Source organism: Gadus macrocephalus, chromosome 21, assembly GCF_031168955.1.
Source record: "Gadus macrocephalus chromosome 21, ASM3116895v1".
Classification (NCBI taxonomy): Eukaryota; Metazoa; Chordata; class Actinopteri; order Gadiformes; family Gadidae; genus Gadus; species Gadus macrocephalus.
The window spans coordinates 8,607,545-8,628,254 of NC_082402.1; the positions used below are offsets into that span (position 1 = coordinate 8,607,545).

Genomic DNA, 20,710 nt, shown 5'->3' on the forward strand with positions numbered 1-20,710 from the left:
CGTCGATTAATAGGCTACATAATGACTTGACGATAGACAGTCGTTTTAGCATAGCGCTCAGGCCAATGATTTTTATTATTATTCGTTTGTTCGCAGTTGGTTGTTGCATGCATCAAGCATGAGTTGACGTCGTGCTCAACCTTTTGTTTTTAGACTTTCTTCCTATTCAATAACAGCTTCATATAGGCCTACTCTCCCGCTTGTTTACGTGACAGCCACCTACTTACAGGGATATGTTACTCATAAAAAATAGAGCGTGCCAGGCAGTCAGTAATGCAGACTTAAGTCGTGCGTTGTTTATATCCTGAAATGAACCCTGTCAACCAGCCCGATCCTTATTACAGTATTTCCACTAGTCCCGTTCTTTGTGCGCACGCCCGTCCCACTCTGCGCATGGGGTGCGCGCTCTTGGCAACGGCAGCGAGACGCGTGCATAGTGTCTCTCGGTTCCGCCTGCTCGCGCCGCTCCAACCTTTCCCCCAGTTCCAGCGCGCCGGGTTCAGCGGGTTTACTCTGACACCACTGACTCCTGCGGCACGCCCCCCAACAGCCACGCACCCCGATGTGACCAATGGGAGTGCGATCACGTCCTGATCACGCAGCGCCCTTCCCCCGATTGGCCCGAATCCGCTACACCTTTGTTTTTGATTGGTAACATGTTACCACCCGCCAGACTGCTCTGAATTTTGTTTCTGTGTTTTTTTTCCCCTCTCTCGTCGCCTCGTTTGATTCACTCAGCTGAAGCCAGTCTCCGCTATTAGAAGAGGCTCGCGGCTTATTATTGACTAGCCTCTTCTGTAGTTTGTATTAATACCTCTGTATGCCCACTTTTACGGCGCAAAGTAGCCTTCTACACCATTTAGGTCCTGTGAGGTAAGTGGATTAAACTGACTATTTTGTACGTTTTGTGTTCACTCTATATTGAATTAAGTTGTTAACAGTGTGATAGCAGAGAAACTGGCTGTTTTTATTTAAACAATGATGCATAATTGGCAAACTATACAGAGACGGTGAAATATGTTCTAGACGCGCTTTTTAACACAAAAACTGTATTTTTTGGTTGGTGCTGCCAGTTTATTTAAGGTCACATATTTATTGCACCAAACTGGAGATCAGAGGGGGGAATCAGAGCGTTACTATCAAGTCCAAACAGTTGCATCATTGAAACACTGTATTAAAGTTGGTTTGTAGAATACTGTTTTGCAAAAGCAACGTAAAATAGGTTGCTCAATATGCGGATACACGTTATACTATGATGTGGTTCTGTAATGGAAGAGTGATGACAAGTGTTGTAGAATGCTTCACATGCCAGAAACCAAAACTGCTTGCTGACATGTTGTAATGTTTTTCGTATTGAACGCAGGAATATGGAAAATAATATAGAATCTCTATAGAATTGATATTGGCAGTCTATAGAATTGATATTGGCATAGATGGATACAATATCTGGTATTTGGTCTATTATTTGTCCTATTTTGGTATGGCTTCATTAACACAAATTACCATCAGCATTGTTTAATCGAGATAGAGATGGATGTGTTGTAGAACAGATTTACTTTGTTTTCCAAACTACTTCCTGGTGCGAGCTTCTGCGCTCGTGCGGTCTATGCATGTTAATTGTGTGCGCGTGAGTGAGTGTTCGTGCCTTCCTGCGTGCGTGCCGAGTTGGCACGCTCGTGTGTGTGTGTGTGTGTGTGTGTGTGTGTGTGTGTGTGTGTGTGTGTGTGTGTGTGTGTGTGTGTGTGTGTGTGTGTGTGTGTGTGTGTGTGTGTGTGTGTGTGTGTGTGTGTGTGTGTGTGTGTGTGTGTGTGTGTGTGTGTGTGTGTGTGTGTTAGCGCGAGGTACGGGAGGCGGTTTCGGTGATCTGGCACACAGCTTTCGTGTCTATTCTTGGGTGATGGGAGGTTCCCTCTCCCACCAAGTCCAACGCTATGCGAGACACTGGGTGTACCCGCGGTCTCATGGTACTACTGCAGTAAGGGCCCCCTCTCGAGGTCTCCCTCTGGCTCTCTTCCCCCCCCCCCCACCCCCTCTCTGGGCTTCGCCCCGTACAGCTGAGCATTCACCAGATGCCAGCCAACTTAACGGTGTGTGTGGAGGTTGGAAGCTTTTGTTCCCCTCACACGCCCCAGCCGCTGTGCTGCTTACCAGGGACTTTACCTCAGATAGCCTCTCCTCAACCCCACCCCCTCCTCTATAGCCCAGCCCAGCACTGTTGTTTATTGGCATCCACGAGTCTGGACCAACCACACCGATGCCGTCACTGCAATAAAATGACACTCCCCCCTTCCTCCCAATCAACCCCCCCCCCCCAATACCCCCGTAAGGCTACATGGGAGTATACAAAAGTTTGTTCTTCTTTTCCTCTCCCTCCTGTTCTCGCTCCTTGAACAGACAGTATTGGCCATGGTATATCGACCAGACCAGGTGCAGTTAAGCTGCATGCCTAACAGGGGTGGTTAACGTGTGGACAGGCGAACAGTTCAGCTGGGTGTGTGAACAACAGGAGTCTTGAGGGCTTGGCCGTCACCATGATGGTGGAGTGGTCTAAGGTACACAATGTACTTTCATGACATGTAATAGGTGGCTCTGATAGGTACCTCACGTAATCCCACATCAATATCCGGTGTGAGTAGATTTGTGTCTTTATGGGCTTTTTAGGCTTCGGAAACCCGTAGTAAGTCATTGTTTGCCTCCCTCAATCATTCGGTGTCCTCAAATGAACCAGAATCAAAACAGTGTGGAGGGAATGTGGAGGGCTTTGTTAGGGTTGTCTGCTGCCATCTGCAGCCAGACTTTGGGGATTTCTCTCTGAGCGAGGAAATGGCTGCTCGTATTTTTTAATAAGTCGAATAAGTTGTTTCAGCTGTTGAGCTCCGGACTCTTGTTATTTTTTTTGGTTTCCATCAAGGGTTTGTCTGTTACTTTGGGCGGATTGTATGACGACAAGGATCTGGATCCGTCTCCACCGACACGGTGGTGCAGTGGAAGTCACACGCCTATGGCAGCCCCCTGGTTCTGGGTTCAGGCGCTGTCCCGGCTCCGGGGGCCGTTCTGTGTGGAGTTGGCGTGTTTGCTCTCTGTGTTCACAAACTTTCTCCCTTGGGAGAAGTGGTTTCCTTTTTTTTTCTTCGCCAAAGTCCCGCCTGTTAGGGTACTCAGCCGGATCTGAATCTGACACTCGGTCGAGGCCTTTCCTTTGTAAATAAAGGGAAGGTATTCTATTGTCTAGGGTTTTTTCAATCCCAGCTAAAATAAGTCCAGGGTTCGAACCCCCAAAATCCTAATTAGGATGCCCCCTTGAGCAAGATGACCCCTACCTGCTCATTGGTGCATCTGAGAGTCAGTCACTTTAAACATGTCTGCATGATTACAGAATAGTGAAGGAATAGGGAAAGGAAAGAATCCTTCTCCAATCAGAATTGGGCTAACGTGCGATGTCATCTTGTGTCCCCTCCAGGCTGATCTGATGCACCAGCGTGCGGTTCTGACCATGGAGCCGGCCCGGTGGGTGGCCCGGCCCACCAGCTGCAGCAGCGGCACCGTGGAGTACCACGACCTGGAGGCAGCCGAGGCCCTGGTCAGCATGAGCTTCTGGGGTCAAGGGTCACACAAGCCGCGCCCGCTGACCCCCACCTCAGACTCATGCGACTCCATCCATTTGCAACCGGAAGCGGCAGACACTCCAAAAGACCTTGTTGCACTTTCCACCCTGGTAAGGGAAAATCACTGTCATAGAGCCACCAGGCACTTTCCATTCATGCATATGAATGGCACCCCCTCTGGTGAAACGAGGGGCACTACAGTAGCATTGTTTCTGATTGGATCAGTCTAAATTACTCATTTGATCCAATCAGAAAACAGCAAGTACTGAACCTTGTTTGTTTTCCCCTGGATTGATTGAGTATTTGTGTGCCTTTATGAACCTATAATCACGTAGAAACTGTGGGTCACACTCTCTATCTTCGGTGTCCTTCTCTCTTCTAGTGTATGACTCCACCCCACAGTCCGAGCTTCTCCGAGACCTCCACCACAACCACAACCACTATCCTCAATACCACCACCACCTCCTGCTCCTCTGTGAGCAGCACCGTCGCCAGGCCAGTGCTGCCCAGGCCCCGGGTCTCCTCCGGCCCCCTCCCTCGCACAAGCCCCCCACAGGCGGGTCTGGGCCGGGGGCCTTATCCCGGCAGCACCCTGACATCGGAGCCCTCTGAGTTGGGTTCAGCCGAGGGGCCGGCCATGACCCCTGGCAGGGCCATGGTCACCAGCGTCATCCGACACACCGCAGATCGCTCCTTGCCCAGCCACAGAACGGCCCCGGCCTCTTCTCCCTGCCAGCATCCGGGGGGCCCCACACAGCGGACCCTCTGCTCCGCGGGGCCCGCCCCACAACCACAGCTCCAGATCTTCCAGATCAAAGAGGATACGGCCAGGGGTCCGTGCGCCATGGACACCTCGGACGGCTCTCTCCCTTCGTCTCCCGAGAGCCCCTCCTCCTCCTCCTCTTCCTCCTCCTCTGTGGTTTCCCTGGTTCACTCGCCCCCCTCGGTGTCTTCCTACCAGCCCTCGCCCTCCCCCCCAGCCGCGCTCCCCAGCTCCCCGGTCCTGTGCCAGGTGTACCCGGTGAGGGGGAGGTCCGGGATGATCTCGGCCTTCGTCCAGGCTCCAGTGCAGGTTCAGGCCCCAGGGGGGCCCAAGCCAATCCTGCCCCAGTCGTCTCCCTCCTTCCCTCAGCAGCTCCTAGTGGGCTCCTCGGTCACCCAGGGCACCGTGATGTTCGTGGTGCCCCAGAGCTCCGTGTCGCAGGCCCCCCAGGGCGCACAGCAGGTCATGACCCTGGGCAACACCAAGCTCCTCCCCCTTGCGCCAGCTCCTGTTTACATGGCGACGGGGCAGAACGGCGGCCCGTCGCAGGCCGACTTTTCCCGCCGGCGGAACTACGTGTGTAACTTCCCCGGGTGCAAGAAGACGTACTTCAAGAGTTCCCACCTCAAGGCTCACCTCCGAACCCACACTGGTGAGTGGCCTCGCAACAGATTTCAACGATCTTTTTATATTTATACAATCTATTTCGGCATTATTTATTAATTTACACTATTGCACGAACATACATTTTTAATAAGAAATCAGTCAATATATTTTCCATAAAGTACAAAGTCCAAGGCTTCAACGGTTATTTTTAGCTGGCATATTAGAAGGCAACCCATTTAAAATGTGAATTGAGCACTGTGTCATCCCCTTGAGGAGTGTGTCTTTATCATCATATTGTTAACGACGACGGGTTTCTTCTTCAGGTGAAAAACCCTTCAGCTGCCACTGGGAGGGCTGCGACAAAAAGTTTGCACGTTCCGACGAACTCTCCCGGCACCGGCGGACGCACACCGGAGAGAAGAAGTTTGTGTGCAACGTGTGCGAGCGGCGCTTCATGCGCAGCGACCACCTGACGAAACACGCCCGCCGCCACATCACTACCAAGAGGGCGTCGTCGTGGCCAACCGAAACGCGTGACCTCAACAAAATGCCGCTGCCCAAGACCCAGGCCAGGACCTCTCCGCATCCTGTCGGCGTTCTGGTGCCCAGCACAAACTAACTAAAAAAAACATATAAAGACTATAAGGCGACCAGGTGGGGAATACTGGTAAAGATCCACCCGGGCCTGGCTATTGTCTGTAAATCTTCTCCAGCTGTATCCGTCAGCTATAGGACCCAGCCACTCAATGGCCCGTACTTTTTTATATAACTGAAATAACTGATATCACAACTGGCAGTTGAAGGATCAGGAATGGGAAAAGATGTTGGAACAGCGGGAAGGCAGTTTAGCTTGCTCAGGACATTTTTTTTCTCACCAACCACATGGAGAACAAGGACACATACAGACCAGGCTGCTATGAGTCATGGACAATTCACAGACAAAACTGACATTGCACTGGATTTTTTTGTATTATGCTTGTTTTGTACTCTTTACATACAGGTAATCATGTTTACTCAATGTTTATGTCATGTTTAGCAAATGTATGCACTCTTGTTTTTGCCAAAGCCTCTGTATTGTGCTTTTATTAGCCAAATGTTTTTCTTTTTTTGCTATTGTAAATAATGTACATGTATTGATATCTATATGAATGTTATGTGTATTCCATTCTGCATTTATTGATAGTACATTAATTATTTTATTGATATTTTAAAAATATCAGTGGACAGTATTCCTCACTGTGATACTACCTACCATCTTGCTTTATACAATATTATTTAATAAACTTTTGTTAAAAGTGCTGTTTTTGATAGTTTAATTTGGCCTATAGTGTCGCCAGTAAGAAAATACCTCATATTAAATGTTATTCTTAATAACATCTTTTATCAAAATAATCCCATTTCTGAATACTTGCCTGTAAGCAATGTTTAAGAATATGGCTTTTGTAATAAAATGCACCACTAAATCTGTCATGTTGTTGAGTAACTCTTTTTCACTAAACATATCAATGTCCTCATCAATAAAATTTTATCGAGGGCTTTTCATGCAAAACAGCAATGGTAAGTGCTTAACAAGAGAAATTACATCTAGAAATTGTTTTGAATATAAATGTATCTGAATCGAAGATTTAGGATTTGAGAGCCACAATATAACCAAGACAATAACACATGTATTTAATCAGAAGAAAACGATAGTAATACAATAGACTTGCGTTTTAAGATAAATACAATACATAAATAAAATCGGCAAAAGATATTCACCGATTAAAAACTGAAAACCTCTAAATCCTTATTGTTCGGTGAAGAGCAGCCTCCTCCAGCCTCGCTGGTCTTGCCATACCACCCAGTAACAAAGCTCAACGAATGGCATTCAAGCGTTGAGGGGGTGTGACCAATGGGATGCGACGACGATGAGCTGGGAGATCTGTTCACGTCAACGGCTGACTAAGCACCCGCCCATTTGCCTTACTGACCGACATTCAACCACGGTAAAAATTTGGCGCTGTAGCGCAATGAAATATCTAGATCCTTTGCTACAGCACCGCTTAGTGGCTGAAAATGATAACGCAGTATATTTACACGCATGGCTCAGTTGGAAAATAAAAATCCACAGGTTTATTATTAAAAAGTAATTGCCTGAAATAGTTATTCAGTGTTACTCAAACGCACACAATAGATGTTCCTTGATTGATCTGAATAAAAAAGCTATTAGGTCTAAGGGAAAACATTCTAAAACAATCATTTCATTTGACAGCACAGCTCGTTATAAAATCAGGTGGAAAGAGATGACGCGAGTTAGACAGAATAATTATTACCAGGATATTAAGCCCAAAATGTAAGGACGATGATTAATAGCCAAAAGTTTTGTATCCCTGCAAAGCAAAAGGCCAAAATGAAACACGGTTCAACAGACTTAAATGCAGTTCTTTGTTAAAATCCAACTCTGCAGTCGTCATCTGTTAGAAGGGCGCTATTAACTATATGTGTAAAGCACTGCTTAACAGTGCCTCACATCCAAACTCTTGATATACATTTTCGATAACGTCATCGTGAAAGGGTTTGCTTGAATGTTGCATTGCTCGACTCCTCCTGGCCACTGGGTATCCCCTCCTCTCTCTCTGCAGAAACAAAGAAGCGCGCTTTAGACCCCGGAACTAGAATAGGACTGCAGCGAACAATAACAGCTGCTACTAAATAATACCTTAAGTGGGTAATTGTTAGGCTGATATAGTTTATATCTGACCAGCGTGGCAGAATGACGCAATCGCTTGTATTCAAACGTAACATGCAAGGAACAATTGATCCTTCGACGATGGCTTTATTAAGAAACTGCAAGCCAATCTGTTAGCTGTCTTAACAGTGGCATACCCGACTTGGCTTCTCTTGAAAAGGCCAAATTCGTTATGAAATAAGGATTCAGATGCTCATGCATGATGTGAATGAATTGTTGATCGATGTGACGAGACGTCAAGTAAATAAAGGCACATTATTGCAAAATCGAAAGAGCGAGACGGCGGGAAAAGCATTGTTAGCAAATACCACGATTTAGACATGTCAATGCCCATCAACATACAAGTTTATTCAGTGACTATATATGAAATAACTACCAGCTGTTTAGGCAAATGAAAACGATGTTATTTAACGACGTGGTTAAAGAATGCTGAAATTCATTTCTCAAACAGTTGTCATATTAGACGATGGCGTTGCAGTCTTTTATATTATCTTAGGTTCTATTGTCTACATTTAAAGACTTGCATAAGGGCGCGTTTTACCCTTTCGTAACACTTTTTTGGGTTTTGTAACCACTTGGCGCTAACAAAGCATTTGAATCTCCCGCGGTGTGCGCTTTCGCGAAAGGCTTTCAACGAACCTGATTGGCTGATGCCAGTCCGCACCCTGGTCGTCATTGGGTTAGCGCCAATCTCCCTATAAATACAGGCAAAGAAAGCGAGGGTTATGTTCATTCAATCCTTTGCCTTCTATCCCGCGTATCTGTCTAATGTACCTAGCTTACATAGTAAAGGTTAGGTTAGAGTTTTAAACGTTTGTAATTTTATTATTTCATATTTATTTTTAAGAAGTCAGTCCATCAAACTAGTAACCATGCTTAACGCACGCTCTCAGCTTTCCAAGAAGGACGAAAACATTATGTCCTCCGGGATGAACAGCATTTCTCTACAAGACAAGGAAAACACGGTAAGTTCAAATAATGTCCAAGAAACCCGTAAAAGTAATGGTGATAAGCAAAACTCTTCAAACGCGATAGTGACTCAATCGGGTCATCTTAAGCTGAAAAGTAAACGGAAATGGAGCCTGACTACTGAACTTTGCTCACCATTTTCAGCCATAACTGGTAATTCTGGATAATGACCTTCGTTGTGTTTATATTTGCCTTCTAGCCCCCAAGTCTGAACAGCACCCGTATCCTGGCTTCTAGAACCGCGCGTAAAATATTCGACGACGCTGAGGTGAGTCTTCTTTCTAAAACGATGCCAATCTAAAACTACCCGTAATTGGTTACGTGTACATTATATTCACCTTTCGAGCATTAAACCGCTCATTTGACATTTTGTGTTCGCCATAATTCCGGCGCGAAGTCTTAACAATGCACAGTTGTAATTCGCAATGGTAAAGTGACCCCATTGTATACAACGCACGATAAAACAAGTATCCATGTTAACTTGAGCTTTACATTATTCTTAAACTATCCAATTATAGTAAACGTATGACAATTTGTATACCGGCTTTAATGGTGACTGCAAAGTATCGGTCTATAACTCATCTTTCTGTGCGCGTGTAGCCCAAAAAGCCGGTGAAGAGTAACGCAGACGAGCCTCTCCTGAGGGACAACCCCAGGCGATTCGTCATTTTCCCCATCCAGTACCACGATATCTGGCAAATGTACAAGAAAGCAGAGGCCTCTTTCTGGACGGCCGAAGAGGTAATTTATGCGTGTGGTACACAGATGGCATGAAGTTTATTACATGTGTTTTTAATTAAATTGATACTACCGATTTTTTTTAATCTTCTACAATACTTACGGAACTATTTATTTAATTATATTCCAGGTCGATCTGTCGAAGGACCTGCAGCACTGGGAGTCGCTGAAGGACGAGGAGAAGTACTTTGTCTCCCACATCCTGGCCTTCTTCGCGGCGAGCGATGGCATTGTCAATGAGAACTTGGTAAGCCACGCAACATTAAAATGACCAATAAACTATAATTCATAGGCCACCGTTTTAAACTAAGCCAGCGGTGAAGTATTGCCACGTCTGACCAGTCTATTTTGTGACCACTAGGTGGAGCGCTTCAGCCAGGAAGTTCAGGTGACCGAGGCCCGCTGCTTCTACGGTTTCCAGATCGCCATGGAGAACATCCACTCTGAGATGTACAGCCTGCTCATAGATACCTACATCAAGGACTCCGCTCAGAGGTGGGGTGTAACAAATGTTAAATTTTAATGTCCATTATATTGAGCTACCCGTATCTAAAGGCAACTTTCCCTCAGGGATTACCTTTTCAATGCTATCGAGACATTACCCTGTGTCAAGAGGAAGGCAGACTGGGCCCTGAACTGGATTGGAAACAAGAATGCAGAGTTTGGTAAGCATCGATTTCTTAACACTATTCATTACGCCACACTAAAGCTATGGCTGCTGGACCACATTACTGATCACGTTTGTTCATCTAGGTGAGCGAGTGGTCGCTTTCGCTGCTGTGGAAGGAATCTTCTTCTCTGGCTCGTTCGCCTCCATCTTCTGGCTGAAGAAGAGGGGGCTAATGCCCGGTCTGACCTTCTCCAATGAGCTCATCAGCAGGGATGAGGTGAGGACATCACTTGCATCGGATATCTTGTAGGAAGAGCCTTCAGGCTAGTGGCATTAGTGTGTATAGTTTTGAAGAATATGAAACTAGTTGAACTAGCTAATTCTGCTTCTTCAAAGCACAAGGAAGTTCTTCAGCAAACTAAATGGTTTTGTAAATGTTATACTTTGTTCTCAGGGACTTCACTGCGACTTCGCCTGCTTGATGTTCAAACATCTGGTAAACAAGCCTTCTGAGAAGACGGTTTCCAACCTCATCATGGATGCAGTAGCTATTGAGCAGGTTTGTTTGTTGGAAATAAGTAAAGTATAATAGTGAACAGGACAGGCTTTGCCATGATGAGACGCGCAGGGGTACGGACCCCAGCCAGTAATGGGGGCTGGGTGCTGGCCTGGGTCCTCTGTCGGCGGGCATGTGGCCTACTGGCAGGGGATGGGTCAGCACGATACAGACGCTGGTCTGAGCAAAGCCGGGTCAAAGAACTTCATGTGGCAAAATATCAACTTTGAACATGGCATGTTCCAGTCATTTGGCTTGAATAATGAAGCCCCCTTATCACAAACTAATACCAATTATGTTTTCAGGAGTTCCTGACCGTAGCCCTGCCAGTGAAGCTGATTGGGATGAACTGTGACATGATGAAGCAGTACATTGAGTTTGTGGCGGACAGACTGATGTTGGAGCTTGGATTCAACAAGGTAAAGAGTGCCCCCTGTATTCAGATGCCATTGGTAACGACTGTTGCATGTTAATCCTTCGACATAAACCCCTAGTTTTCGATTCTTTCTGAGTCTGAAAAACAGGAACGTTGACTCTGGTATAAGTGATTTAGCTGTCATCCATTGTCTGAATTCACTGCAAGATAAGAAAAACAAATGGTCTGAGGTTGTTAGTCTGCATAAGGTAGTAACAAAGGGTGAAGGCTTTGCCATGATGAGACGCGCAGGGGTACGGACCCCAGCCAGTAATGGGGGCTGGGTGCTGGCCTGGGTCCTCTGTCGGCGGGCATGTGGCCTACTGGCAGGGGATGGGTCAGCACGATACAGACGCTGGTCTGAGCAAAGCCGGGTCAAAGAACTACTGAACATGTGTCCAATGTAGAGTTTCTGGGTAATCAAATATGGGACATTTTAAAACTGTGCTTAACTTTAGCTATGTATTGACGTAAGCAAATGTTGGGATATGTAAACCTGATTAGCTTGTGGCTTAAACGTTGCTGTCTTTGTCACTCAGATCTACAAGGTGGAGAACCCCTTCGACTTCATGGAGAACATCTCCCTGGAGGGGAAGACCAACTTCTTCGAGAAGCGTGTGGGAGAGTACCAAAGGATGGGGGTCATGTCGGGTGCAACGGACAACACTTTCAGACTAGACGCTGACTTCTAGGAAGCCCCGGAACAGAAATATTGAGAGTCTTGGGTCCACTGTACTTGAAATGGAGCCCATAACATCAGTTATGTTGGTGCACTTTATGTGATACTTTTTGAGTTTCTGCAAGCTGGCGGTTGTATGCCATGAACGGCTGCGCTTGGGGCGGAAGGCTAGTCGTGGTGCCTTGAACTCTATATTTTACCGATCGGACCTCATGGCTGTGCCAGGTTAAACTTGCATTCTTGCAGCTACTACCCATAATTCTCCCCATGTAAACTAGTTGTATAGATGAATTAACTTGTGCATTACTTTAGTGTTTTTTATTTTTTCAATTGTGATTTCTTGCTGTACAGTTTTATATTTATAAAGTTTTTCCAATTTTAACTTCTGCCTGGTCATATTTTTAACTCATTGCATCACTAATGTGGGATTATGCCACCAATTATCTTTGGTGTGGTGACGATGGTACCACACTCGCACCCACTTTCTAGTCCCATGCCATTGGCTGGCTCTGCAGACCAGTTTCATTAAACTAGAAATCTGTTGCATAAATATCCAAACATTACCAACAACCCCAAGTTCATGCACGCAGGTTCTGGATAGTCCTAGTGCTTGTTTAGTTAAACTCAACTTGTCATCCACTGAATGCACACTATTCAATGCACCGAACATTCTGTTCTATAGAGTGGTGAAAAAAAACATCAACGTCATTCATGTTAAGTAAAAGGAAAAACCTCGGACACAAAGTTAACGGAGCCGTGCACTAGGCCCTCTCGAAACATTTGTTTACTACGACTCCTTTCAGCTGGCATCAAGCCCCCAGGAACAGTGCTCAGCAGCCAAGCCTGGTATTGCAGCTGTTTAAGCGGGCTGTGGACGGGTCCCTCAATTCAAGGGGCCCAGAAGAAGATATCTTAGTTCACTCCAATACAAGTGGGGAACAGGAATGTGTCTCTGCAAAAAATGTCTGGATATCAATCAAACGCTCATTATCTTTATGCCATGTACTAAAAATGTAAGTTTTCTCTTTTCAAAGCGCCACCTCAAGCGTTTTATTAGCCGTATTATGTTTTTTTTTTCCTGGAAAAGGATGGGTGGGCAGCTGAAAGGAGTCGTGAAACTATTTTTTCGGCCTGGCATTCGAGAGGGCCTAGTGCACGGCTCCGTTAACTTGTGTCCGAGATTTTTCCTTTAACTTAACATGAATGACGTTTTTTAGGGACTGTGGTGACTATCAAAGTGTTTGTGATAAAGGGATTTATAGACTGGTTCAGCTGCTGCTCAAAGACTCAAGTTAATCTGCTTGCGATCATTGCGATTCACCATTTATTGATTAATTTATTCAAAAGATCCAAAGACAATGTGAGTGCATTACGGTATCATTTTTATAATATTGTTAATAGCCTAATAAACATTTCATTTGTGTTAGTATTTACTTTTTCATCTGCTTTTGTAGCTATGTATGACAGTTAACAATGTTGGTGATGGCCTATTACAAATATTTATGTAGGTAGGCTACTCCAACCTCGTTGCTGATCGATATGTAACTATTTATATGTATATAAATGATTGATAGCATTTTTCGTAAATAGTTGGATGGAATCATTGAACTGTATTGTTTTCTAGGCCAACATAAATTTACTATGTTGGTATTATATTTTATATAGCAATCTTTCATATTTATGAAGTTAACTTATACTTCCATGGTCGGTAAACAATGCGACTGCGATCGCTCAGACCGAGTAAGGTCTCGCTGCAGCCTGTGGGACATGGACATCCAACGTCCAAGTGCTGTCACGTGACGACAAGATGGCGGACGCGGTGAGACTCCTTAGCTGTGTCCCAATTCCTCTACGAATAGTCAAATCTCCTAACCTTTAGGCCTCCTTTACTTAACCTTTACTTAACTTTTACTTAACATTATTCTATAAACAGACATTTAGATTTATAGTCTGTCGTTATAATTGATTTACCTCGGGTGTACTGTGGAGTGGGTAAGACTGTTTTTAATAGCAGGCTAGCATTGCCCGTTGACTTGCGCTAGCCTAGCACGAGCGAACTCTGCAACTAGAAGGACTGTATGAAATGTGTTGAAAACTGTCTCCACTCCAGTGATATAGAATACCAATGCTCACTTGGGAATCAGGCCCTATGTCCAAAATTCCGAACTACTCCTTTAACGAAAACTGGTGGGGACGCGTCCAGCGTAAGTGACGCCTACGCCCAGCTCCCAACCCAACTTTGAAAATAGATTAACGGCGATATTTTTTTTATCGCCCGATAAAAGTCTCGCGTTAACGCAGCCGTTAAGGGCGATAACGGCCCACCACTAATATAAATGTAACAACATCCAAATACCTTTTGATGAAAATTGCAAATATTTTTTTAATTCCATTATTTATGGATTTATATTACATTTATTTAAAACAAGACACATTTGTGTGTGGATCAGAAATGTGTTTGTGAAACTTATCATTGTTTATGGATTTATTTTACATTTATACATACCGATATCCATTTGCATGTGTATTGAAATCTATTTGTGAAAAGAGAGTTATTTATTTATAAATCACAAAATTACATTTGTGAATCCTTCTCTGTGCATTCATTATTAATGAGACTGTTCTGACCCCATACCATTCAGTCTGTAATTTTTTTTCTCTGTTCTCTTTTAAAGATCGAATGAGGTGGGGCCCATACATATCTTCGCCTTGGGCCCCCAATTTGCCAAATCTGCCACTGTTCGTAGTGTTGATCAGCAGAGAAATAGTCTAGAATAGTATAGAATTATATATTTCATCACCGCCGGATGTTGTGAAGGGCCCATGCAAGTGAACGGGGCGTTCCACAGCATTAAGAAGAGCCGTGTAAAACAAGTTCGACGAACCTTATTGGCTGAGGCGGTCAGGACCCTGGTCGTCAAGCTCCCTATAAATAGGAGCACAGAACCCGAGGTACCGTACGGTCATTCAAGCCTTTGCATGCCACAGTGTGTTTTGTGTAGCTTACATAGAAAAGTTTTAGTTAAGAGTTTTAAACTTTTGTAATCTTATTTCTTTATATTTACTGTCAACAAGTCAGTCCTACAAGTTAATAACCATGCTTGCGACAGGGTCTCCACTTTCCAAGAAGGACGTAAATATTATATCCTCCGAAATGAACACCATTTCTCTACAGGACAAGGAAAACACGGTAAGCTCAAATAATATCCATGAAACCCATAAAAATAATAATTTGCTAAATGTACAGCCATTCCCTGAATTACGTTAACGCGACCTGAAAGTAATCTGAAATGGAGTCTGATTACCGACTTTAACAAAAGGCATAACCTGTAAGAGGCTTTAGGCATTTCTGGTTAAAGACCTTCGTTGTGTTTGTGCATTTTCAGCCCCCGAGTCTAAACGGCACCCGCGTCCTGGCGTCCAGAACCGCGCGTAAAATAACAATCTAACTATCCATGATTAGTTACGTGAACACCAGATTGACCTTTAAAACGGTTTTATGACATTTCGTGTTTGCCGCAAATCCGGCGCGAAGTCTAAACGATGCACAGCTGTAGTTAACTATGGTGGTACACAACTCCCTTTTAAATGAAGGATCCATGTTAACTTGAATGAGGCTTTTTTTTTTAAACAATCAAAGTATGCTATACACTGGTGTAGTTATAACTTCACCAGTATGCTTCAAGTTATAACTACCTAATGGTGTACTATCCTTACGGCAATGTATATCATCTCGTACATCTTTTGTTTGGTTATAGGTTAAAAAGTCCGTGACGAGTAACGCAGACGAGCCTCTCCTGAGGGACAACCCCAGGCGATTCGTCATTTTCCCCATCCAGTACCACGATATCTGGCAAATGTACAAGAAAGCGGAGGCCTCTTTCTGGACGGCCGAAGAGGTAACTTGTGCCTGTGGTACAGAGTGCATGGCGTTTATTACATGCGTTTTTAATTAAATGAATAGGCCTACCGATTATTTTTTATTATAGTCTTCAATACTTGAACTATTTTTAATTATATTCCAGGTCGATCTGTCGAAGTTTTATGGTGCCATTATTATAATGGGGTGGGCATGTTTCTAGTTTAATTAACTTCGTTCTGATCGTTTCCGTCAATGATGGCCTAAGCAATAGGCCTACTTAAGAATGTTTTATTCCAGGTCGATCTGTCGAAGGACCTGCAGCACTGGGAGTCGCTGAAGGACGAGGAGAAGCACTTTGTCTCCCACGTCCTGGCCTTCTTCGCCGCAAGCGACGGAATAGTCAATGAGAACTTGGTAAACAAGCATTTTTTTAATTGACCAATAAACTTAACATTGTTTAAACCTAAGCCAGCAACGAAACATTGCTTTTGTGTGCGGGTCTGACCGGTTAGTCTCTATTTTGTGACCACTAGGTGGAGCGCTTCAGCCAGGAAGTTCAGGTGACCGAGGCCCGCTGCTTCTACGGTTTCCAGATCGCCATGGAGAACATCCACTCTGAGATGTACAGCCTGCTCATAGATACCTACATCAAGGACTCCGCTCAGAGGTGGGGTCTAACAAATGTAATTAGTAATGTCCAGTATATTGCGTTACCCTTCAAAAAACCATCTAAAAGCAACTTTCTCTCAGGGATTACCTTTTCAATGCTATCGAGACACTACCCTGTGTCAAGAGGAAGGCAGACTGGGCCCTGAACTGGATCGGAAACAAGAATGCAGAGTTTGGTAAGCATCGATTTCTTAACACTATTCATTACGCCACACTAAAGCTATGGCTGCTGGACCACATTACTGATCACGTTTGTTCATCTAGGTGAGCGAGTGGTCGCTTTCGCTGCTGTGGAAGGAATCTTCTTCTCTGGCTCGTTCGCCTCCATCTTCTGGCTGAAGAAGAGGGGGCTAATGCCCGGTCTGACCTTCTCCAATGAGCTCATCAGCAGGGATGAGGTGAGGACATCACTTGCATCGGATGTCTTGTAGGAAGAGCCTTCAGGCTAGTAGCATTAGTGTCTGTATATTTTTGCTGTAATGCTTGCACAAGAATATGAAACTAGTTGAACTAGCTAATTCTGCTTCTTCAAAGCACAAGGAAATTCTAACTAAATGGTTTTGTAAATGTTATACTTTGTTCTCAGGGACTTCACTGCGACTTCGCCTGCTTGATGTTCAAACATCTGGTAAACAAGCCTTCTGAGAAGACTGTTTCCAACCTCATCATGGATGCAGTAGCTATTGAGCAGGTTTGTTTGTTGGAAATAAGTAAAGTATAATAGTGAACAGGACAGGCTTTGCCATGATGAGACGCGCAGGGGTACGGACCCCAGCCAGTAATGGGGGCTGGGTGCTGGCCTGGGTCCTCTGTCGGCGGGCATGTGGCCTACTGGCAGGGGATGGGTCAGCACGATACAGACGCTGGTCTGAGCAAAGCCGGGTCAAAGAACTTCATGTGGCAAAATATCAACTTTGAACATGGCATGTTCCAGTCATTTGGCTTGAATAATGAAGCCCCTTATTACAAACTAATACCAATTATGTTTTCAGGAGTTCCTGACCGTAGCCCTGCCAGTGAAGTTGATTGGGATGAACTGTGACATGATGAAGCAGTACATTGAGTTTGTGGCGGACAGACTGATGTTGGAGCTTGGATTCAACAAGGTAAAGAGTCCACAGGCCATTGGCGACGTATGGTGTATGTTAATCATGCCAAATATTCCGCTAGGTTTCAAGTCTTCATCATTTAACGCGTCAGAAAAACGGGCACCATAACTGTTTTGGTTCAGGTGATCTAGCTGTCATACAACTACCATGTGCAACTTCATGAGCTGTATCTGAATTCACTGCAAGATAAAATTACCACAAATGGTCTGAGGATGCAAGTCTGCATAAGGTAGTAACAAGGGTGAAGGCTTTGCCATGATGAGACGCGCAGGGGTACGGACCCCAGCCAGTAATGGGGGCTGGGTGCTGGCCTGGGTCCTCTGTCGGCGGGCATGTGGCCTACTGGCAGGGGATGGGTCAGCACGATACAGACGCTGGTCTGAGCAAAGCCGGGTCAAAGAACTTCATGTGGCAAAATATCAACTTTGAACATGGCATGTTCCAGTCATTTGGCTTGAATAATGAAGCCCCCTTATCACAAACTAATACCAATTATGTTTTCAGGAGTTCCTGACCGTAGCCCTGCCAGTGAAGTTGATTGGGATGAACTGACATGATGAAGCAGTACATTGAGTTTGTGGCGGACAGACTGATGTTGGAGCTTGGATTCAACAAGGTAAAGAGTCCACAGGCCATTGGCGACGTATGGTGTATGTAATCATGCCAAATATTCCGCTAGGTTTCAAGTCTTCATCATTTAACGCGTCAGAAAAACGGGCACCATAACTGTTTTGGTTCAGGTGATCTAGCTGTCATACAACTACCATGTGCAACTTCATGAGCTGTATCTGAATTCACTGCAAGATAAAATTACCACAAATGGTCTGAGGATGCAAGTCTGCATAAGGTAGTAACAAGGGTGAAGGCTTTGCCATGATGAGACGCGCAGGGGTACGGACCCCAGCCAGTAATGGGGGCTGGGTGCTGGCCTGGGTCCTCTGTCGGCGGGCATGTGGCCTACTGCCAGGGGATGGGTCAGCACGATACAGACGCTGGTCTGAGCAAAGCCGGGTCAAAGAACTGAACATGTGTCCAATGTAGAGTTTCTGGGTAATTAGTAATGTCCAGTATATTGCGTTACCCTTCAAAAAACCATCTAAAAGCAACTTTCTCTCAGGCATTACCTTTTCAATGCTATCGAGACACTACCCTGTGTCAAGAGGAAGGCAGACTGGGCCCTGAACTGGATTGGAAACAAGAATGCAGAGTTTGGTAAGCATCCATTTCTTAACACTATTCATTACGCCACACTAAAGCTATGGCTGCTGGACCACATTACTGATCACGTTTGTTCATCTAGGTGAGCGAGTGGTCGCTTTCGCTGCTGTGGAAGGAATCTTCTTCTCTGGCTCGTTCGCCTCCATCTTCTGGCTGAAGAAGAGGGGGCTAATGCCCGGTCTGACCTTCTCCAATGAGCTCATCAGCAGGGATGAGGTGAGGACATCACTTGCATCGGATGTCTTGTAGGAAAAGCCTTCAGGCTAGTAGCATTAGTGTCTGTATATTTTTGCTGTAATGCTTGCACAAGAATATGAAACTAGTTGAACTAGCTAATTCTGCTTCTTCAAAGCACAAGGAAATTCTAACTAAATGGTTTTGTAAATGTTATACTTTGTTCTCAGGGACTTCACTGCGACTTTGCCTGCTTGATGTTCAAACATCTGGTAAACAAGCCTTCTGAGAAGACGGTTTCCAACCTCATCATGGATGCAGTAGCTATTGAGCAGGTTTGTTTGTTGGAAATAAGTAAAGTATAATAGTGAACAGGACAGGCTTTGCCATGATGAGACGCGCAGGGGTACGGACCCCAGCCAGTAATGGGGGCTGGGTGCTGGCCTGGGTCCTCTGTCGGCGGGCATGTGGCCTACTGGCAGGGGATGGGTCAGCACGATACAGACGCTGGTCTGAGCAAAGCCGGGTCAAAGAACTTCATGTGGCAAAATATCAACTTTGAACATGGCATGTTCCAGTCATTTGGCTTGAATAATGAAGCCCCCTTATCACAAACTAATACCAATTATGTTTTCAGGAGTTCCTGACCGTAGCCCTGCCAGTGAAGCTGATTGGGATGAACTGTGACATGATGAAGCAGTACATTGAGTTTGTGGCGGACAGACTGATGTTGGAGCTTGGATTCAACAAGGTAAAGAGTCCACAGGCCATTGGCGACGTATGGTGTATGTTAATCATGCCAAATATTCCGCTAGGTTTCAAGTCTTCATCATTTAACGCGTCAGAAAAACGGGCACCATAACTGTTTTGGTTCAGGTGATCTAGCTGTCATACAACTACCATGTGCAACTTCATGAGCTGTATCTGAATTCACTGCAAGATAAAATTACCACAAATGGTCTGAGGATGCAAGTCTGCATAAGGTAGTAACAAGGGTGAAGGCTTTGCCATGATGAGACGCGCAGGGGTACGGACCCCAGCCAGTAATGGGGGCTGGGTGCTGGCCTGGGTCCTCTGTCGGCGGGCATGTGGCCTACTGGCAGGGGATGGGTCAGCACGATACAGACGCTGGTCTGAGCAAAGCCGGGTCAAAGAACTACTGAACATGTGTCTAATGTAGAGTTTCTGGGTAATCAAATATGGGACATTTTAAAACGGTGCTTAACTTTAGCTATGTATTGACGTAAGCAAATGTTGGGATATGTAAAGCTGATTAGCTTGTGGCTTAAACGTTGCGGTCTTTGTCACTCAGATCTACAAGGTGGAGAACCCCTTCGACTTCATGGAGAACATCTCCCTGGAGGGGAAGACCAACTTCTTCGAGAAGCGTGTGGGAGAGTACCAAAGGATGGGGGTCATGTCGGGTGCCACGGACAACACTTTCAGACTAGACGCTGACTTCTAGGAAGCCCCGGAACAGAAATATTGACATTTTATGCAGGAGAGTATTGGGTCCCACTGTACTTGAAATGGCGCCCAAAACATCAGTTATGTTGGTGCCCCTTATGTGGTGTACACTTGGAGCTCCTGCAAGATGGCGGTTGTATGACATGAACGGCTGCTCTTGGGGAGGCTAGTTGTGGTGCCTAGAACTCTATATTTTACAGACTCTACCTCATTGCTGTGACATTTCAAACTTGCACTCGTCCAAATTGCAGCTACCAGTAGTGCTCCCCATTGCAAACTAGTTTTAAAGATGAATCTATTAACTTGTGTGTTACTTCAGCGTGTTTTAATTTTTTAACTTGTGAAGTTTTACTGTGGTTTAGATATATGAATAAAATTTGTCCCATGTTTTACTTTACTAGTTTACTTTACTAGAAGCACTTTGAGATTCTTGAATATAAAGTGCATTATAAATAAAATGTATTACTTGCTGCGTGGTCGTGTTTTTAAATCATGGCATCGCTAATATGAGACTCTATGCCACCAATTAAGTTTGGGTGTGG

The 20,710-nt window shown here is 45.1% G+C and overlaps 4 protein-coding genes, 1 long non-coding RNA gene and 7 other non-coding genes across 12 annotated transcripts; 11 read left to right on the forward strand and 1 right to left on the reverse strand.

Annotated features, from left to right (window-relative positions):
- The first annotated feature begins 685 nt into the window (after positions 1 to 685).
- klf11a (Kruppel like factor 11a) lies at positions 686 to 6,441 on the forward strand. Its single transcript, XM_060041082.1, has 4 exons — positions 686 to 873; positions 3,461 to 3,715; positions 3,988 to 5,020; positions 5,298 to 6,441. Exons 2-4 carry the CDS (start codon positions 3,470 to 3,472, stop codon positions 5,591 to 5,593), a joined length of 1,575 nt encoding a protein of 524 aa, XP_059897065.1. The 5' UTR covers positions 686 to 873; positions 3,461 to 3,469; the 3' UTR covers positions 5,594 to 6,441.
- On the reverse strand, positions 5,749 to 8,457 carry LOC132449443 (uncharacterized). The gene is made up of 2 exons (XR_009523580.1): positions 8,342 to 8,457; positions 5,749 to 7,589 (listed from the first exon to the last, which is right to left on the reverse strand). It is a non-coding gene; the product is annotated as an uncharacterized LOC132449443 (long non-coding RNA).
- LOC132449442 (ribonucleoside-diphosphate reductase subunit M2) lies at positions 8,366 to 12,051 on the forward strand. The gene is made up of 10 exons (XM_060041083.1): positions 8,366 to 8,667; positions 8,871 to 8,939; positions 9,272 to 9,412; positions 9,540 to 9,656; positions 9,771 to 9,904; positions 9,980 to 10,074; positions 10,163 to 10,296; positions 10,474 to 10,578; positions 10,881 to 10,994; positions 11,530 to 12,051. Exons 1-10 carry the CDS (start codon positions 8,575 to 8,577, stop codon positions 11,680 to 11,682), a joined length of 1,155 nt encoding a protein of 384 aa, XP_059897066.1. The 5' UTR covers positions 8,366 to 8,574; the 3' UTR covers positions 11,683 to 12,051.
- On the forward strand, positions 10,626 to 10,764 carry LOC132450505 (small nucleolar RNA SNORD94). The gene has a single exon (XR_009523885.1). It is a non-coding gene; the product is annotated as a small nucleolar RNA SNORD94 (small nucleolar RNA).
- On the forward strand, positions 11,221 to 11,359 carry LOC132450506 (small nucleolar RNA SNORD94). The gene has a single exon (XR_009523886.1). It is a non-coding gene; the product is annotated as a small nucleolar RNA SNORD94 (small nucleolar RNA).
- A 3,399-nt stretch (positions 12,052 to 15,450) lies between the features above and the next one.
- LOC132450335 (ribonucleoside-diphosphate reductase subunit M2-like) lies at positions 15,451 to 17,432 on the forward strand (the record flags this gene model as incomplete). Its single annotated transcript, XM_060042420.1, has 8 exons — positions 15,451 to 15,568; positions 15,695 to 15,735; positions 15,829 to 15,945; positions 16,065 to 16,198; positions 16,282 to 16,376; positions 16,465 to 16,598; positions 16,787 to 16,891; positions 17,193 to 17,432. Coding segments are annotated over 8 exons (969 nt in total), but the record flags the coding sequence as incomplete, so codon positions are not given.
- On the forward strand, positions 16,939 to 17,077 carry LOC132450507 (small nucleolar RNA SNORD94). The gene has a single exon (XR_009523887.1). It is a non-coding gene; the product is annotated as a small nucleolar RNA SNORD94 (small nucleolar RNA).
- A 126-nt stretch (positions 17,433 to 17,558) lies between the features above and the next one.
- LOC132450454 (small nucleolar RNA SNORD94) lies at positions 17,559 to 17,697 on the forward strand. The gene has a single exon (XR_009523839.1). It is a non-coding gene; the product is annotated as a small nucleolar RNA SNORD94 (small nucleolar RNA).
- A 165-nt stretch (positions 17,698 to 17,862) lies between these two features.
- LOC132450336 (ribonucleoside-diphosphate reductase subunit M2-like) lies at positions 17,863 to 20,560 on the forward strand. Its single transcript, XM_060042421.1, has 6 exons — positions 17,863 to 17,925; positions 18,410 to 18,521; positions 18,610 to 18,743; positions 18,932 to 19,036; positions 19,339 to 19,452; positions 20,014 to 20,560. Exons 1-6 carry the CDS (start codon positions 17,863 to 17,865, stop codon positions 20,164 to 20,166), a joined length of 681 nt encoding a protein of 226 aa, XP_059898404.1. The 3' UTR covers positions 20,167 to 20,560.
- On the forward strand, positions 18,177 to 18,315 carry LOC132450457 (small nucleolar RNA SNORD94). The gene has a single exon (XR_009523842.1). It is a non-coding gene; the product is annotated as a small nucleolar RNA SNORD94 (small nucleolar RNA).
- Positions 19,084 to 19,222, forward strand: LOC132450455 (small nucleolar RNA SNORD94). The gene has a single exon (XR_009523840.1). It is a non-coding gene; the product is annotated as a small nucleolar RNA SNORD94 (small nucleolar RNA).
- Positions 19,705 to 19,843, forward strand: LOC132450456 (small nucleolar RNA SNORD94). Its single transcript, XR_009523841.1, has one exon. It is a non-coding gene; the product is annotated as a small nucleolar RNA SNORD94 (small nucleolar RNA).
- Positions 20,561 to 20,710: the final 150 nt, after the last annotated feature.

What these genes read in the sequence shown, in the direction of transcription:
- LOC132450336 (XM_060042421.1), top strand. Translation starts at nt 17,863, where the DNA reads ATGATGAAGCAGTACATTGAGTTTGTGGCGGACAGACTGATGTTGGAG. An exon ending in AAACAAGAATGCAGAGTTTG is followed by an intron (nt 18,522 to 18,609) that starts GTAAGCATCCAT and finishes TTGTTCATCTAG; the next exon opens with GTGAGCGAGTGGTCGCTTTC. An exon ending in TGGAGCTTGGATTCAACAAG is followed by an intron (nt 19,453 to 20,013) that starts GTAAAGAGTCCA and finishes TTTGTCACTCAG; the next exon opens with ATCTACAAGGTGGAGAACCC.
- klf11a (XM_060041082.1), top strand. Translation starts at nt 3,470, where the DNA reads ATGCACCAGCGTGCGGTTCTGACCATGGAGCCGGCCCGGTGGGTGGCC. An exon ending in TTGTTGCACTTTCCACCCTG is followed by an intron (nt 3,716 to 3,987) that starts GTAAGGGAAAAT and finishes TCTCTCTTCTAG; the next exon opens with TGTATGACTCCACCCCACAG. An exon ending in TCACCTCCGAACCCACACTG is followed by an intron (nt 5,021 to 5,297) that starts GTGAGTGGCCTC and finishes TTTCTTCTTCAG; the next exon opens with GTGAAAAACCCTTCAGCTGC.
- LOC132449442 (XM_060041083.1), top strand. Translation starts at nt 8,575, where the DNA reads ATGCTTAACGCACGCTCTCAGCTTTCCAAGAAGGACGAAAACATTATG. An exon ending in TACAAGACAAGGAAAACACG is followed by an intron (nt 8,668 to 8,870) that starts GTAAGTTCAAAT and finishes TTTGCCTTCTAG; the next exon opens with CCCCCAAGTCTGAACAGCAC. An exon ending in ATCAAGGACTCCGCTCAGAG is followed by an intron (nt 9,905 to 9,979) that starts GTGGGGTGTAAC and finishes ACTTTCCCTCAG; the next exon opens with GGATTACCTTTTCAATGCTA.